Source organism: Trachurus trachurus, assembly GCF_905171665.1.
Source record: "Trachurus trachurus genome assembly, chromosome: 3".
Lineage (NCBI taxonomy): Eukaryota > Metazoa > Chordata > Actinopteri > Carangiformes > Carangidae > Trachurus > Trachurus trachurus.
This window is the reverse complement of record NC_139893.1, coordinates 3770040-3786277: the sequence shown is the minus strand read 5'-3', so window position 1 is coordinate 3786277 and position 16238 is coordinate 3770040. Positions and strand designations below refer to the sequence as shown.

General features: G+C 41.2%; 1 protein-coding gene across 1 annotated transcript in view; it reads right to left on the bottom strand.

The window, feature by feature from the left end:
* LOC311004800 (mothers against decapentaplegic homolog 6-like) overlaps positions 1 to 16238 on the bottom strand; it is a 28883-nt gene that overhangs the window by 9664 nt on the left and 2981 nt on the right. The window contains exons 2-3 of the mRNA XM_083996969.1: positions 15478 to 15531; positions 15051 to 15128 (exon numbers count right to left, since the gene is read on the bottom strand). Of these exons, the coding sequence (XP_083853095.1) occupies positions 15051 to 15128; positions 15478 to 15531 (132 nt within the window). The remainder of the gene's footprint in view (positions 1 to 15050; positions 15129 to 15477; positions 15532 to 16238) is intronic.

The following is a 16238-nucleotide window of genomic DNA, read 5'->3' as shown; positions in this document are numbered from 1 at the left end:
TAGACGAGTCGACGTACTTGGAGGCAGATTTAAAAGCTCCTTGCAGAGGAAGAGAGAAAGTAACCAGCTTCCTGCATTTCTGCTGCGACTTCAAAGTGCCACGCGACTCGTGCCAAGGAAGGAATGTCTCAAGGTTTCATACATCAGTTTATCCTGGACGGCTCTGCTGTCATTGGCTTGTATCATCTACCAATATACCAAAAACCATGTTGCCATAGGGGACGTAAAACTAGAAATACATGTGAGTTTGATGTTTTCACTCCAAACGCTTTGTGCTTGTGATAATGCACCACTCTACAGTATATGCTGTTGCCCTTTAAATAACATGATCTAATCCACCATGTGATCCTGTCTCATTCCCAGAGGCATCAAATGGTTTTTCTGCAAAATCTTCATTAAAAGGGATAGTTCAACATTTTGGCAAATTGGCCCATTGCCATAATCCCTATAGTCATAGCAATAGGTTTGTTACCTTTAATTGTCGGTGCAAGCTATTTTTAGAACGGCGGAGCAGAGCCGTGAGCTACTCAGAGCTACGCTACAGAGGCTCATTATGGGATTTCTTGGTTTCCCTCATCAAACTCATCAAATACACAATCCAACAACTCCACAACGCTCTGGTGGACAAGTTGTGACCTGCACATTCACCACACTATGAGATAATAACACAACGTTACCACACAGAGTTGTTTTAGAGGGAAATTCATGCAAAACCACTGATGCACGTTGCCTTCAGGGACAGTTTTTCATCAAGCAGTCTCTGTATTTCCCTCTAAAACAACTCTGTCTGGTAACGTTGTGTTATTATCTCATAGCGTGGTGAATGTGCAGGTCACAACTTGTCCACCAGAGCGTTGTGGAGTTGTTGGATTGTGTATCTGATGAGTTTGATGAGGGAAACCAAGAAATCCCATGAGCCTCCGTAGCGTAGCTCTGAGCAGCTCACGGCTCTGCTCCGCCGTTCTAAAAATAGCTTGCACCAACAATTAAAGGTAATGAACCTACTGCTCTGACTATAGGGATTATGGCAATGAGCCAATTTGCCAAAATGTTGAACTATCACTTTAAACAAACATTTGAGGCAAATGCAGTTAATCTATTGTTCTTAATCCCATTTTAATTAATGAATACATGAATGAAGATGCTCTACATGACATATCAGTGCAGAGAGTAGAACATGCTCAACGGTACATAAACATCACTAGTGTTAAGCTGTTGTTCAGCCCTAACTGACTCCTCTATGCCATTGGAGATTGATTGTGAATTGTGAAATATTATGCAAGTACTGTAAAAGCAGCGATGACACGAGCAGCTCGGCTTAGAATAATAATAACACAGGAAAATATTCAAAATTGAATCATAGCAAATGCACTGCCAAGATGGCTTATGTTATCATTCCTATTTGGCAGCTAGCTAAGCTCAGCAGAGGGTAATATTAGGTTAATGAGCATAATAAAAGTTAATGTGTGTTTTCAGTTGGTGGAACGACTTCTTTGGTTTCTGCAGGAATAGGCTGAAACTGAGTGAATCAATGCGAACAGACTGAGTGAAAAATAAAAACCAACTCAGCTCTGTCACTCTGTCTCACTGTTGCAGCAACAATAATCCACACACCACAAGTAGCTTTGCTTGATGAGGATACGCTAATGTATAAACTGATGAGAGAAACGTTTGTGCTCACATTCAGCCTGATCGACGTTGTGTTTACCGTCAGCAACACACAATTCAATCACAAAGGGATAGTTCAACATTTTGGCAAATTCGCCTATTGCCATATCGTCATAGCAGTAGGTTCATTACCTTTAATTGTCGGTGCAAGCTGTTTTTTAGATCGGCGGGGCAGAGACGTGAGCTGCTCAGCTATGTAATGCAACAGAGGTGCACGGTATAGTTTCACTTTTCCTTCACCGAACTCATCAAATACACAATCCAACAACTCCAAAACGCTCTGGTGGACAAGTTGTGACCTGCACATTCACCACGCTATGAGATAATAACACAACGTTACCAGACAGAGTTGTTTTAGAGGTAAATACAGAGACTGTTGATGAAAAACTGTCCCTGAAGGCAACGCACATCAGCGGTTTTACATGAATTTCCCTCTAAAACAACTCTGTGTGGTAACGTTGTGTTATTATCTCATAGCGTGGTGAATGTGCAGGTCACAACTTGTCCACCAGAGCGTTGTGGAGTTGTTGGATTGTGTATTTGATGAGTTTGATGAGGGAAAAGCGAAACTATACCGTTCACCTCCATTGCGTTATAGCTGAGCAGCTCGCATCTCTGCCCCACCGATCTGAAAACAGCTTGCACCGACAATTAAAGGTAATGAACCTACTGCTATGACTATAGGGACTGTGGCAATAGGCGAATTTGCCAAAATGTTAAAAACTATCCCTTTAATAATAACAACTGTGCCTTTAGCTTCTCACAGATGACTCAGAGAAAGCTGAACAGAGACAAAAGCAGACACAGAGGAGCAGCCTCCCCTCCCAACACATTCCTGGACAGGCCCTTTTCCTCGACACTTCCTCCCCCCGCTCGGCCTCGGCCCGTCACCGGGGTCAAGTTGACAAGTCTCTCTCATTGAGACTCACATGGTCCGACTGTGTGGCCTTCACTCCTCACAACATAATAACACAAATTATCTATTGGTGGAATAGAGATCTATTTCTCCCACAATGAACAATGAAATAGTGAAATTCCTTCCAAAACTTGATTTGTGGTGGGGGGGAGTGGGAGAATTATCTGAATGTGAAACTCAAGCGCAGAGGCCAATAATATAGAAATACAAGACTGTGAACTGAATATTATAGCTATAAAATGCACAATCATGAAACTCTCAGAGGCTGAAGTGAATGAATGAAATGTGTAGAAGTGCCAACGCATGGAAGAAGAGGAGCATGTTGACATGGATAAGAGCTATGGATGAGCACATTTACCATTTCCCACATTTTCCAAGCACTAAATGCTTTAAAGGACAATTCCGGGCAAATTCAACCTATAAGTTTCCTATTTTCAGTCTCTAAAAGAATGAATCTGCAGATTTTCTTTTTAATATCTCCTGTTCTGCAGTAGTTCTGTCTGTCCCTGCAGCGTATAATGGGAGCAGACCAATTTTAGGATGTTTTAGGTTGTTTACATCCCATAAAACCGCAATTTTTTTCCACAGACAATAACGTCAGAGAGAGGGCATCATGCAATACAACTCGGCACCTATAAGCACCTCTGCACTTTAGCACTCGTCTCTTTAACCCAGCACTTATATGCACTTTACTTCCCAAAACAAAACTCTTATGCCCCCATTTTACACACTGGACCTTTAACTGAAAAGTATCAAACATGATGCACAATGTAAATGGCAGAGTCAGTGGTTTTCAAGAAAAAAAAACTGCACAATAAATATAATGGAAAGCTCTGTGTAAGAAAAAGTCTGCATCCATGCATACATTACATACACATACATATATATGGCCTTATAGCCTTTCTTATCAAACTCACACAGTGAAGCTTAGATACTCTCTGTTTTTGCTTGTCAATGTGGTTTTCAATATCATGGGTGAATGCTTAACTCACACTTGATTGTTCTTAGTGACAACAGGCAGCTACATCTCCCCAAAAAACGCCTTAAAGTCTTAATTCAGCGTCGCGTTCAGAGTGCACAGAGCAGGCGACAGTTTTCTCCGTTTCGTACAGTCAGAGAGCCTGTCGACATCTGCAAAGAATCTTTAGGTTCAGCAGCATGGCAGGATTCCATTAAAAGCCAAATTGCGAGTTGGCAAAAACTCTGAGGGAACAACGGAAAGCCACAGCCAGTCCTGTAATTTAAACCTTATTTTAAATTGTGATGGCCTGACAACATGGACCAAAACAGAGAGGGAGTTAGAAAAGACAGAGTTAGAGGAGGAGAGGAGAGGAAGGGAGGACAAGTAAAAGAAAAGTGAGTACAACTAACAGTGTGGGGCTAAAAATGTGGGTTTCACCAGTAAAACAAAAGCATAGTGTAACGTAACGCTGCAAAAAACCATGAGAGGTTTAGCAAAAATAAGACAAAGATGTAATTCTGATAAAAACATATTATTGTCATATGGAGAAACAAGATCAATATGCAACATTATCTTATGATTAAATGTGATATTTACTCAGCATTAACAGTGAAGTAACTAAACATTATAAGTTTCCTTGTTTCATTTATTTATTTTTTGCGTTTCATGAGATATTGATACAACATAATAGAGGGAAAAGGTTTCTTTCTTAAAGGGATAGTTCAACATTTTGGCAAATTGGCCCATTGCCATAATCCCTATAGTCACAGCAGTAGGTTCGTTACCTTTAATTGTTGGTGCAAGCTATTTTTTGAACGGCAGAGCAGAGCTGTGAGCTGCTCAGAGCTACGCTATGGAGGCTCATTATGGGATTTCTTGGTTTCCCTCATCAAACTCATCAAATACACAATCCAACAACTCCACAATGCTCTGGTGGACAAGTTGTGACCTGCACATTCACCACGCTATGAGATAATAACACAAAGTTACCAGACAGATGTTTTAGAGGGAAATTCAGAGACTGATTGGCGAAAAACTGCCCCCGACGGGAACGCGCATCAGCGGTTTTGCATGAATTTACCTCTTTTGGAGTTGTTGGATTGTGTATTTGATGAGTTTGATGAGGGAAACCAAGAAATCCCATGAGCCTCCGTAGCGTAGCTCTGAGCAGCTCACGGCTCTGCTCCGCCGTTCTAAAAATAGCTTGCACCGACAATTAAAGGTAACGAACCTACTGCTATGACTATAGGGATTATGGCAATGTGCCAATTTGCCAAAATGTTGAACTATCCCTTTAAGATGCAATATAAATGTCCTCTTATGTTAAAGAGGATTGAACAATATCTTGGTGGTTTACCTGGTAGATTGTGTAGCCTACCTACATCCACACCACTGTGTTTTCCTTTATAAACTGCGATTTCAAACAAAAACCATCCCAGTCCAGACAATCCAGCATTTTAGTTCCATATCACAATCGATCTCTGTCCACGCGGCGTGGTGGGCGAGCCAGTGTAAACACTAGGAGAACTTCAGGAGACCCACTGAGGGAGCGACCATTCGGTGTCTACTCCAACGCTTCCAAATGCCTCCATTTTTTCGCCAAATCCAAACTACAACACAACCCTAGACTTTTTTTTAAACTAGAACCGGGTCAGCAGCATTAACAGAAGTTGCTATTTTCAATGTTTTTCAATGCACTTCTATGTGGCCATCAAAACACAGACAAAAACACCTAGATAAAAGACTATTTTCCATTCTATTAGATGTAATAACACAATGCAGAGCAGTCTTTTCTGTCACATAGGCTTGTTTTTACTGTCCAGGCTTACTGGTTTGTCACCTATAAACATATTAAAATTATTTAAAAATGGGACAAATTAAAGAATATCTTATCTTTACATGGACTAAAGAAGAGACACTAATGATTCAATAGTGGGGAAGTAAAAACATCTCTTTCAACTTTTTATCCATAAAAAGTCTTGTAATGCTGCACTAGGAGCTTTTGGGTGGAAACAAGATGTCAGTAACTTATGCAACACTTTTCTCATTATTTTAGTAGAAAACATAATCGTTCCCTTCAAAATAATGCTTTTTTTTTGGTCACAAATGAATGTAATACAATGTCTTCATTCTGGCATTCAGCCTAAAATGTGAAATAAAACAAAACAACAACTAAAATACTTCAGCAAAGAGACTTAAAAAAAAAAGCTCCGTCCTCAGCTGCTTGTATAAGTGAAAAAGCACCATGTTGGAAAATATTTGAGGAAATTGCAAATGGTTAATGGGCCAGCACTTGATGTTGAATTCCATAGTCTAATGTGTCTCAGTCAGGCATAAGAGCAAGTGTTGTACGCGTGCCAGCAAACAGGCTGGAGGTTCAGGTCACCGAGAGGACCCGAGTCCAACTCAACCAAGCAGAATGTGCATGATTACGTTTTGTTTTTGCATCTTTAGACATTGACACACTGTTAAAATTAACTGTGCAAAGGCTTATAGCCATCTCATTTGATGATATAGTACAAAGACTTGTCCAACTGTGTAACCCCGGACTGACCTGAGTGCAGCTTCACACGTTCTGAACTCTACTGACTACACTGCAAAAACTCAAAATCTTTCCAAGAATATTTGTCTTATTTCTTGTAAAAATGTCTCTAGTCAAAACTAATCTCTATAAGTCTCATCACCTAAAAATGAACTTGTTTTTAGATCATTTTCACTTGTTTCAAAACAAATTTTCACTTGAAATAAGTAGAAAAATCTGCCAGTGAAAGCAGGTTTTTTGTAGCCTGACGAGCCAGACTATATCACTAAAATGTATAGTCTGGAAACGACCGGTAGACTTCGGCTCAATCCAGGGGGCGGGATGAAGGCTGTCTTTCAAACTGCCTCTGCACGCAATAGGGTAGCGCTAGCTAGCGCTACGACCAATCAGAGCAAAGAGCAGGATGACGTTAGCCTGACAAGCCAATTAAAATGTATGTCGTCATCACGTTAAGCCCGCCCAACGACTCTCTAAACAGATAGAGCGCTGTGATTGGTGAACACAATCGGTGTTCGAGACTCAAAAAGTTCCTATTGCTCGTTTCTAGACCCACCTACGGAGCAAATATTTTTGCTGCCGCTAGGGTGCGTCTAGATTTCTAGGCTAGGTTTTTTGTGCTTGTAATAAGGAAGAAAAACTTGCTCCACTGGCAGATTTTTCTACTTATTTCAAGTGAAAATAGGCTTGAAAGAAGTAAAAAGTGTCTAAAAACAAGCTACTTTTTAAATGCGATGAGTCTTATTTTAAGTAGAATGAGATTGTTTTGACTAGAAATTAGACATTTTGACTAGAAATAAGACAAATATTCTTGGAAAGATTTTGAGTTTTTGCAGTGTAAAACAGTCAAAGCTCTTAAAACCGTCCTCTCTAAACTTCCAAGAATGTCGGCTCAGCTCTGTGTGTTTCTTAAGTATTAACAGCGATATGTTCAAACATGTATCAGATGTCACTCTCTCCAGAGCCAGACCCCCTTATCCCCCCTCCCAACTCTTCTACTCGGAGAGAGAGAGACCCTACTCCCCCTCACCTTCCCAATTTCCCAACATTCCTGGGCCGTGCCCCATCAGTCAAAGGGCCGATTCATGGGGTTAACGCTGCAGCGAGTGCCGACAGGGCTTTGAGACAGGATGTTTGGTTGATACCTTGCTCTGCTTAAGCAAACAAGCCACCAAAATATGATTACTGAGAGGGCAGAGAGGCAGAGAGGGAGGGGTCGTCTTGTCTCACACCACACCACACCACACTAATGTCCACTAAGTCTTATTGTTTTACTCGTTTCCACATGTTCAGAAGCCGGAGCAACAAGGAGGAGACACATGTTGGACATTTAATGATGTCATATGGCAAAAGCTGAGAAGGACATCGCTAACTAACTCTTTGGCGTTGTCCCTCTAGACTCTCAATCTAACATGTTAACGAGCATGTTGACATGAGCTACTGCCTGTTAACTTGGTGAAAATGTAGTAGGAGGATATCCACTGTTAAAGGACAGTTCCAGGCAAATTCAACATGAGGCTCTATACTGTAGTTAAAGGGACAACGAGGAGTTTTGGAAAAGCGAAGCGTTTCCACACTACATTTATGAGCCTCCGCACCGTAAAATTCTTTTGACCGGCGCAAGACGGACTCATGTTTTCATTCATCAAGAATTAAAGTCAGAGGTTCAAAGAGGTTCACATACCGTCGGAGTTCCGACCATAAACGGCGATTCAGCTGCGTTATTCTCATGACTCCTTGCGAAACCGAAAGTAAAAAACGCTGGTCGGCTCGACCAGCATCTCCGCCACCACTAATAATAACAAAATAACGATAGAGACAAAATGATATATTTATCGAAAATGGGCCCATTAACAAGTGTGGGTAGCGGAGATTCATCCACATTAACGTGAGACTTTTTTTATAACCGAATAGAAACTCCTCGTTGTCCCTTTAATCTAATATTTCAGCTCTAACAGCACTGCAAAAACTTTTGTCTTATTTCTTGTCAAAATGTCTCATTTCTAGTCAAGACTAATCTCTTTCCACTTAAAATAAGATTCATCACCTTAAAAATCAACTTGTTTTTTTGATAATTTTCACTTGTTTCAAACTAATTTTCAATTGAAATAAGTTGAAATAATCTGCCAGTGAAAGCAGGGTTTTTGTGCTTGTAATAAGGAAGAAAAACTTGCTCCACTATCAGATTTTTCTACTTATTTCAAGTGAAAATCTGCTTGAAATAAGTAAAAAGTGTCTAAAAACAAGCTACTTTTAATGTGATGAGTCTTATTTTAAGTAGAATTTGATTTGTTTTGACTAGAAATGACATTTTGACTAGAAATAAGAGAAATATTCTTGGTAAGATATTTGAGTTTTTGCAGTGAAGTCTTAGCCTTGCGAGCGAGACTTAGCGAGACTTTGTATTACACCCCTCGGTGTGTGTTTGAAGACGCCTGACGCTGTCTGTTTTGTGGGATGTAAACAGCATAAACAGTGTGAGATATGTCCACTGCCATTCTACGCTGCTGTGGCGATGCAGGGACAGACAGAACTACTGCAGGACAGGAGACATTAGAAATAAAACCTAAACATTCATTCCATTAGAGCTGAAATATTAGGAAACTAGAGCCCCATGTTGAATTTGCCCGGAATTGTCCTTTATAGCATCTTAGTATGCTTTCTTTCTTTCTTTCTTTTCTTTATTAGGATCCCCATTAGCACCTGCCACAGCATCGGCTATTCTTCCTGGGGTCCGACTGCTAATGTTAGCATGCCATATTATGTCATGAATTGGAGCATATCTACCCTCATAAAGTTTGCATAATAACCTTTAGCATGTTTTGTTTTGTCCAGTAACAAAGTTGCATGTTCTGTTTGTTATAATAAGGATGTTTTACCACCATGATTTTTTGCCCCGATACGTCCAATGTCCCATCGTCTTACAAAGTATGTCTCCTCTTCTTATAGCATCTCTGTTGTTTCAAATTAAACGCACTGTGCAGAGTCATGTAATTGCTACTTCATGACATTGCAGTGGCTGCGGTAATTTATGAAGGCCTGGCCTCCTATATAATATAATATGATATGATTGGAAACATTTTGTTGCTTAAATGAATAGCTACAAATTTTATTGGGCTCATGAATGTCAGGGAAGTCTCACAGAAATGAGTTCCTAAAATATATATTAAAGTTGTACAACCACAGCAAAGACGACTACTTATTGCAGGTTCTGGTTAAAGCTTGAGCTGGTAAGTTAATACACACTGCAAAAACTCAAAATTTTACCAAGAATATTTGTCTTCTTTCTAGTCAAAATGTCATTTCTAGTCAAAACAAATCTCATTATACTTAAAATAAGACTAATCACATTAAAAAGTAGCTTGTTTTTAGACACTTTTTACTTCTTTCAAGCAGATTTTCACTTGAAAAAATCTGATAGTGGGGCAAGTTTTTCTTATTTCTTATTTTCTTATTACAAGCACAAAAACTTACTTTCACTGGCAGACTTTTCTACTTATTTCAAGTGAAAATTTGTTTGAAACAAGTGAAAATGATCTAAAATCAAGTTGATTTTTAAGGTGATGAGTCTTATTTTAAGTGGAAAGAGATTAGTTTTGACTAGAAATGAGACATTTTGACAAGAAATAAGACAAATATTCTTGGAAAGATTTAGAGTTTTTACAGTGCACAGAAGAAAGGGAGCAAGATAAAGAAAGAAAATGCAACACAAGCCATGTTGAGTATAGTATAGTATAGTATAGTACACACTACACTACACAACAGCAGACAACTCCAATACATCCATAATATAAAGTAAAGAAGCATAACTTCTCCTCCCTCCCAACGAATCGCGTGATCGTGTGTGTTTGTGTACGTGTATGTGTATGTGTATGTGTGTGTGTGTGTTTGTCCTGATAGCACCCCTATGTAAGTACTCTGAGACGATCTTATCACTGAGTCAGACAGAAATTCCTCCGTCTGCCGGTCTCACACACACACACACACACACACACACACACACACACACACACACACACACACACACACACACACACACACTGACAACATGCGACTGAATGACATGTTTTGTTGGAATCACAGAGGGACGGTCTGAGGTCTGAGCAGATAGAAAGAAAGAAAGAAGCCTTCTAAACTTCCCTGTTCAAAGCCCAGTGCTGTTTTCTGTAGTTTAAAGGGAACGTGAACTGATTCAGTGATAAAAGGGGCAAAGGTATGTATGGGCCACACCCTGCACGCTGCACGCTGCACACTTCTCTTTTCTTTCTTTCTTTCTTTCTTTCTTTCTTTCTTTCTTTCTTTCTTTCTTTCTTTCTTTCTTTCTTTCCTCCTCACAGCCAGGGAGCATAACTGGCTTTAAAAGAATTTTAAAAAGATGCCCATGCAAGCGCAGCAGCACATGTTAGTTTAACCCTCCATGTTTGACCCAATCTGTTCCCTTCCTCCATCCTTCTTCCTTCTTTCCTTCCTTTCTCCCTTCCTTCTTTCCACAATCCCTTTTCCCTTCTTCCTTCCTTCTTCCTTCCTTGAACGAATCTGTTCCTTTCCCCCATCCTTCCTTCCTTTCTCCCTTCCTTCTTTCCACAATCCCTTTTCACTTCCTTCTTCCTTCCTTGAACGAATCTGTTCCCTACCTTCCTCCATCTTTCTTTCCTCCCTTTTCCCTTCCTTCTTCCCACAATCCTTTTTCCCTCCCTTCTTTCCTTCCTTCCCTCTTCTTCCTTCCTTGAGCGAATCTGTTCCCTTCCTCCATCTTTCTTTCCTCCCTTTTCCCTTCCTTCTTCCCACAATCCTTTTTCCCTCCCTTCTTTCCTTCCTTCCCTCTCCTTCCTTCCTTGAACGAATATGTTCCCTTCCTCCATCCTTCCTTTCTCCCTTCCTTCTTTCCTCCCTTCTTCCTTCCTTGAACGAATCTGTTCCCTCCCTCCATCTTTCTTTCCTTCCTTCTTTCCACAATCCTTTTTTCCTTCCTTCCTTCCTTCCTTCCTTCCTTCCTTCCCTTCGTCCTTACTACTTCCTTCCTTCATGACCCAATTGACCCAATCTCTTCCCTCCCTCCTTCTATCTTTCCTTCCTTTAACCCTTCCTTCTTTCTTCCCATCTTTCCCTCCGCCCATCCTTCCTTCCTTCCTTCCTTCCTTCCTTCCTTCCTTCATCCTTCCTTCCTTCCTTCCTTGTTTCCTTGACCCATAGGACAACAGGAGTGTTAATTCTTGTGTTTGCAGATGAGACACCAGAGGATCACCTGCACTAAAACATTAATTTAAACTCCAAACCGGCATCGAGGGGTTTTTAAACTCACTCAGTTCTCTGATACATGTCAAACTCTGCAGCTTTGAGCTTCTTTGAGTTCAGTTTATTTCCTGTTATTCCACCGACTGTGGAGCTGAAAACAGGAGTTTTATAACCTGTCAGAGTTAATAACAAAAAGCTACTTGCAGATTTCTTGGCTACCTCCGTTCAGCCGAGTCTCATTCCTACTCACGCTCTTGGCCTGAGCTCCAGCTCTCGGCTCCAGTGTTGTGGTGTGGGTGGGGGGATATAAGACCACACACACACACACACACACACACACACACACACACACACACACTGACTCACCCAAAACATTACGCACTAAACTGATCTATTCCCCTCTCACTCCTCAGCCTGGTGACAGCTACAGCAACACTAAAGCTAAGCTGAGAACTTAAAACTTTATCTAATTTCTTTTATTTTACTTTTATTTGCTCTTGCTTTTAACTCTGTTTTGTTTGTTTTTATTCTGTCTTATGCTTCTTTTTTTAATGTTTTGTCTTTATGTAAAGCACATTGAGTTGCCTTGGTATGAAATGCGCTATATAAATAAAGATGCCTTGCCTTGCCTTGCCTAAAGCTAAAGCTGGAGGATTTTAAAATGTGTTTTTCAGTCCAGCTCATGCTCGATGATAACCTGGTGTCACATCTGGTGTCACATCTGTTTGTGTTTCAACTTCTGCTCGGCTGGCACCGTATTGATCCTGCATGGGACTTTGTTAGATGAGTTAAAACCTAAAAATGGCATTGCATCCTCACTTTTTATTCCGTGTTTAGACGAGGGTCTTTTGGGGGGAAACCTGCGTGCACACGGTGACGCAAAAGGATAAAAGGATAAAGGTACAATGTGTAGGAATTCCCCCCATCTAGCGGTGCGGTTGCATATCTGAACGTATTCTTGATGTTGCATTCAGGTGAAATCGGGCAGACGTCAGACAGACAACAGACGCTGCATGTAACAGGATAAACAAGCGTCTATGTAAACAAGTGACAATATGTTGTCATGGTGATGTGGTATTGTTTTACCGTCTTTCTCTGGTGGAGTAAAATGACATCCGGTTGGTTTGCCGACGGCCGTCTGCCTGACTGCACCTGAATGCAACACCAGTGCCTCCGTCCTTCCTCACACTACACAGTGGTGACAGTTTTAACAGGCCGAGCCCACAGCTCCGCTCAGTTTCCACGGTTACCTACGGTCACGATGCAACATGGCCGCCTCGGTTCGGTGCGTCGCCCACTTATGTATTTGTAACGACTTGTAACAACTCATTCTAAGGAACCAGAAAGCTTTCATTTGTAGCAGCTGTGATTCCACTTCAGTGAAATACGGATTTATGAAAGACAGATTTGATTTTTGCTAAAAAGAAAAATAAGTTACACACTGGGGCTTTAAAGCGATAGTTCACCCAAGATTGAAATTTCACTCATTATCTCCTCCCCCTCATGTGGACTAAGGGCTGGGAGAAGTTTCAGAGTCCTCCGTGGCTTCTCTGAGTTACAGCGGGTCTCGGCATAGCAGTGCATGTCCATATAACGGTTGCAAATGGATACCAACTGTCTTCGTAACAAAAAGACACACCAAAAAACATCCAAATACCTCCATGCTGCTCGTGTGTAATGTCCGTCTTGTATTGAAGCCCCGAAATGCGAAATTGTCCCGAAAAAAAATAAATGAGTCCACTTTTCAAGCTTGTTTTGTAGCGGAAGCTTCCCAAAGCTCCTCGTCATACAGTATCTGGACGAACTGGGAAGAGAACAGACCCTGGTTCGTCCAAATATGACGAACCGGGAAGAGGAGCTTAGAGAAGCTTCCGTTACAAAACAAGCTTGAAAAGTGGACTCATTTAATTTTTTTCGGGACAATTTCGCATGTCGGGGCTTCAATACAAGAGGGACATTACATACGAGCAGCATGGAGGTATTTGGATGTTTCTTGGTGTGTCTTTTTGTTACGAAGACAGTTGGTATCCATTTGCAACCGTTATATTGACATGCACTGCTACGCCGAGACCCCCTGTAACTCAGAGAAGCCACGGAGGACTCTGAAACTTCTCCCAGCCCTTAGTCCACATGAGGGGGAGGGAATACTGAGTGCAATTTCAATTTTGGGTGAACTATCCCTTTAAAAGAGAAACAACCCCAGTAAAAGTCTGATCCTGCTCTGTGATCCTGTGACTACACTACGTCGGCTTCATCGCTGCTCATTCACCTCTCAGTGCTCAGTCCGCAAGTCCACGAGCCCTCGGAGGTTTGATTGAGTGGGTTTGTGGGTTTCTTCTAACGCTACCAGGACCTCTCCACCCGACCCCAGCGCGTAAACAAATAAAGCTCCAGTTTCATCATCTAGAGGGGGCTGTTTCCTGTCCAAAATGCAGCCCGTCTCGTCTACATATACACACACACAAAACTCTACACCTCCGCCTCATCAGAGCTGCTCGTCTCCCCCGCCCCCAAAATGCCAGGCTCTTTCCACTGCTCAATTGCTGAGAGGAATGGAGGGATTTGAGGGAAGAAAGAGGGAAAGAAAGAGGGGGATGGGTGGTTTTCACAGGCACAGGGATCTTATTGCAGCTTCATCCCGATGAAATATTTTGCAGAGGAGAAAGCGTACAGAGAGAGAGAGAGAGGCTGCTGTGCCATCTAGATAGTGAGAGACCCCCAGACCCCCACTGAGCCCCCGAGCCTCTGACAATAGGAGCTTTATGCTGCGGACTTGTTGGTTATCTTAACAGCCCTTTGAACATAGGAAGGAAAGCACCAACATAATAACACCAGTAAATGTAATTCACCCTTTTATATAAACATCCAAAGAGGATGCATGCTGTGTGTTTGCGTGCAGAAGAACACACACACATACACACTCAACTTTTTCCATTTGTGGTTCCAAACTCAATTGTGTGAACCTCTTTGGGAAAGCAATTTTTTTCAACATTTGCAATTAAAGGGATAGTTCAACATTTTGGCAAATTGGCCCATTGCCATAATCCCTATAGTCATAGCAGTAGGTTCGTTACCTTTAATTGTCGGTGCAAGCTGTTTTTAGAACGGCGGAGCAGAGCCGTGAGCTGCTCAGAGCTACGCTACGGAGGCTTATTATGGGATTTCTTGGTTTCCCTCATCAAACTCATCAAATACACAATCCAACAACTCCACAACACTCTGGTGGACAAGTTGTGAGCTGCACATTCACCACGCTATGAGATAATAACACAACGTTACCACACAGAGTTGTTTTAGAGGGAAATTCATGCAAAACCGCTGATGCGCGTTGCCTTCAGGGACAGTTTTTCAGCAAGCAGACTCTGTATTTACCTCGAAAACGGCTCCGTTTCGTAACGTTCCATTATTATCTCATAGCGTGGTCAATGTGCAGGTCACAACTTGTCCACGAAAGCGTTTTGGAGTTGTTGGATTGTGTATTTGATGAGTTTGATGAGGGAAACCAAGAAATTCCTTTAGCCTTTTATTCCCATAGCATAGCCCTGAGCAGCCTGCTGCTCTGCTCCGCCGTTCTAAAAAAGAGCTTGCACCGACAATTAAAGGTAACGAACCTACTGCTATGACTATAGAGATTATGACAATGGGCCAATTTGCCAAAATGTTGAACTATCCCTTTAACATGTAGCCGTGTTCACTGCTGACTGAGTCACATGATGCAAGAAGCCACTCACCTGTGTAGTCTCTTGGCATAATGTGAGGCGGACTGGAGGAGTGGGGGGGCGCAGCTTCAGTGTTAGACAGAGTTGAGTCTGATAAATGCAGAAAAAAGAGGAAGAGTCAGATCCAGATTGTTTCTTCTAACAAGTTTTGTAACTTCAGTAATTCATCAAGAAAAGAAAAAAACTTTGTCAAAATGATCAATAATAATGAGAAGAAACACTGGCTGCAGACTGATAAGGGTTCTGCCTCAGAGTTCCTGTTATAAACCATAGATGTAACCCTCACACTAACCCTCAGATAAGGTGCTACTACTACTGTACTAGTGCTCTTACTTTTTTACCACAATCAGCTTTCCACAGATAATCTGTTTCCAGTCTAAAGTTACAATGGTGACACCTCCTTCAGTCGCATTTATTGGTTTATATGATATAAACTCACCCAGTGGCTTGGGTTCATCTGAACGGGACAGAGAGTATGGAGGGGGCGGCGATTCTGGAAACACAACAAAATGAAGGTTACATTAAAGGCTGTGTGATCAAATTACATAATTATAAAATGGATTCATCAAATCTCACAGGATAAGTCGTTATAGAAGCTGGATGAAGCGAGCAAAAGATCTTACAGGCTTTACACAACAGTGAAAACACAACTTACAGTTGCACAGTCATTTAGCTACATTGTCCAATGAAGTTTCCACTGTGTGGGATTATATGACAACCAACAGTAAGATACCTCAAGGGCTGTAACTAACAATTATTTTCATTATTGATTTATCTGTTGATTATTTAAACAATGAATTGATTAGTTGTTTGGTCAATAAAATGTTAAAAAAAAATGTTGAAAAATATCAATCAGTGTTTCCCAAACCACAAGACGACATCCTCAAATGTCTTGTTTTGTCCACAAACCAAAGAGAGACTCAGTTATAGAAACAAAGAAACGAGAAATATTCACATTTAAGAAGCTGAAATCAGAGAATTTAGACTTTTTTTCTTTATAAAAACTACTCAAACCGATTATTCGATTATCAAAATAGTTGACGACACTACACTCAACAACTACAACTCAAGCTGTACAAGCTGACATAGATGCTAAAGTCTTGGCTTAATTGTTCTTCACATAAGACCTATGTACTGTTAATAGCCTCCCTGCTCTCCTTATCTGTACTGAGAATATAACTGCAAGGCTTTCATTATGTC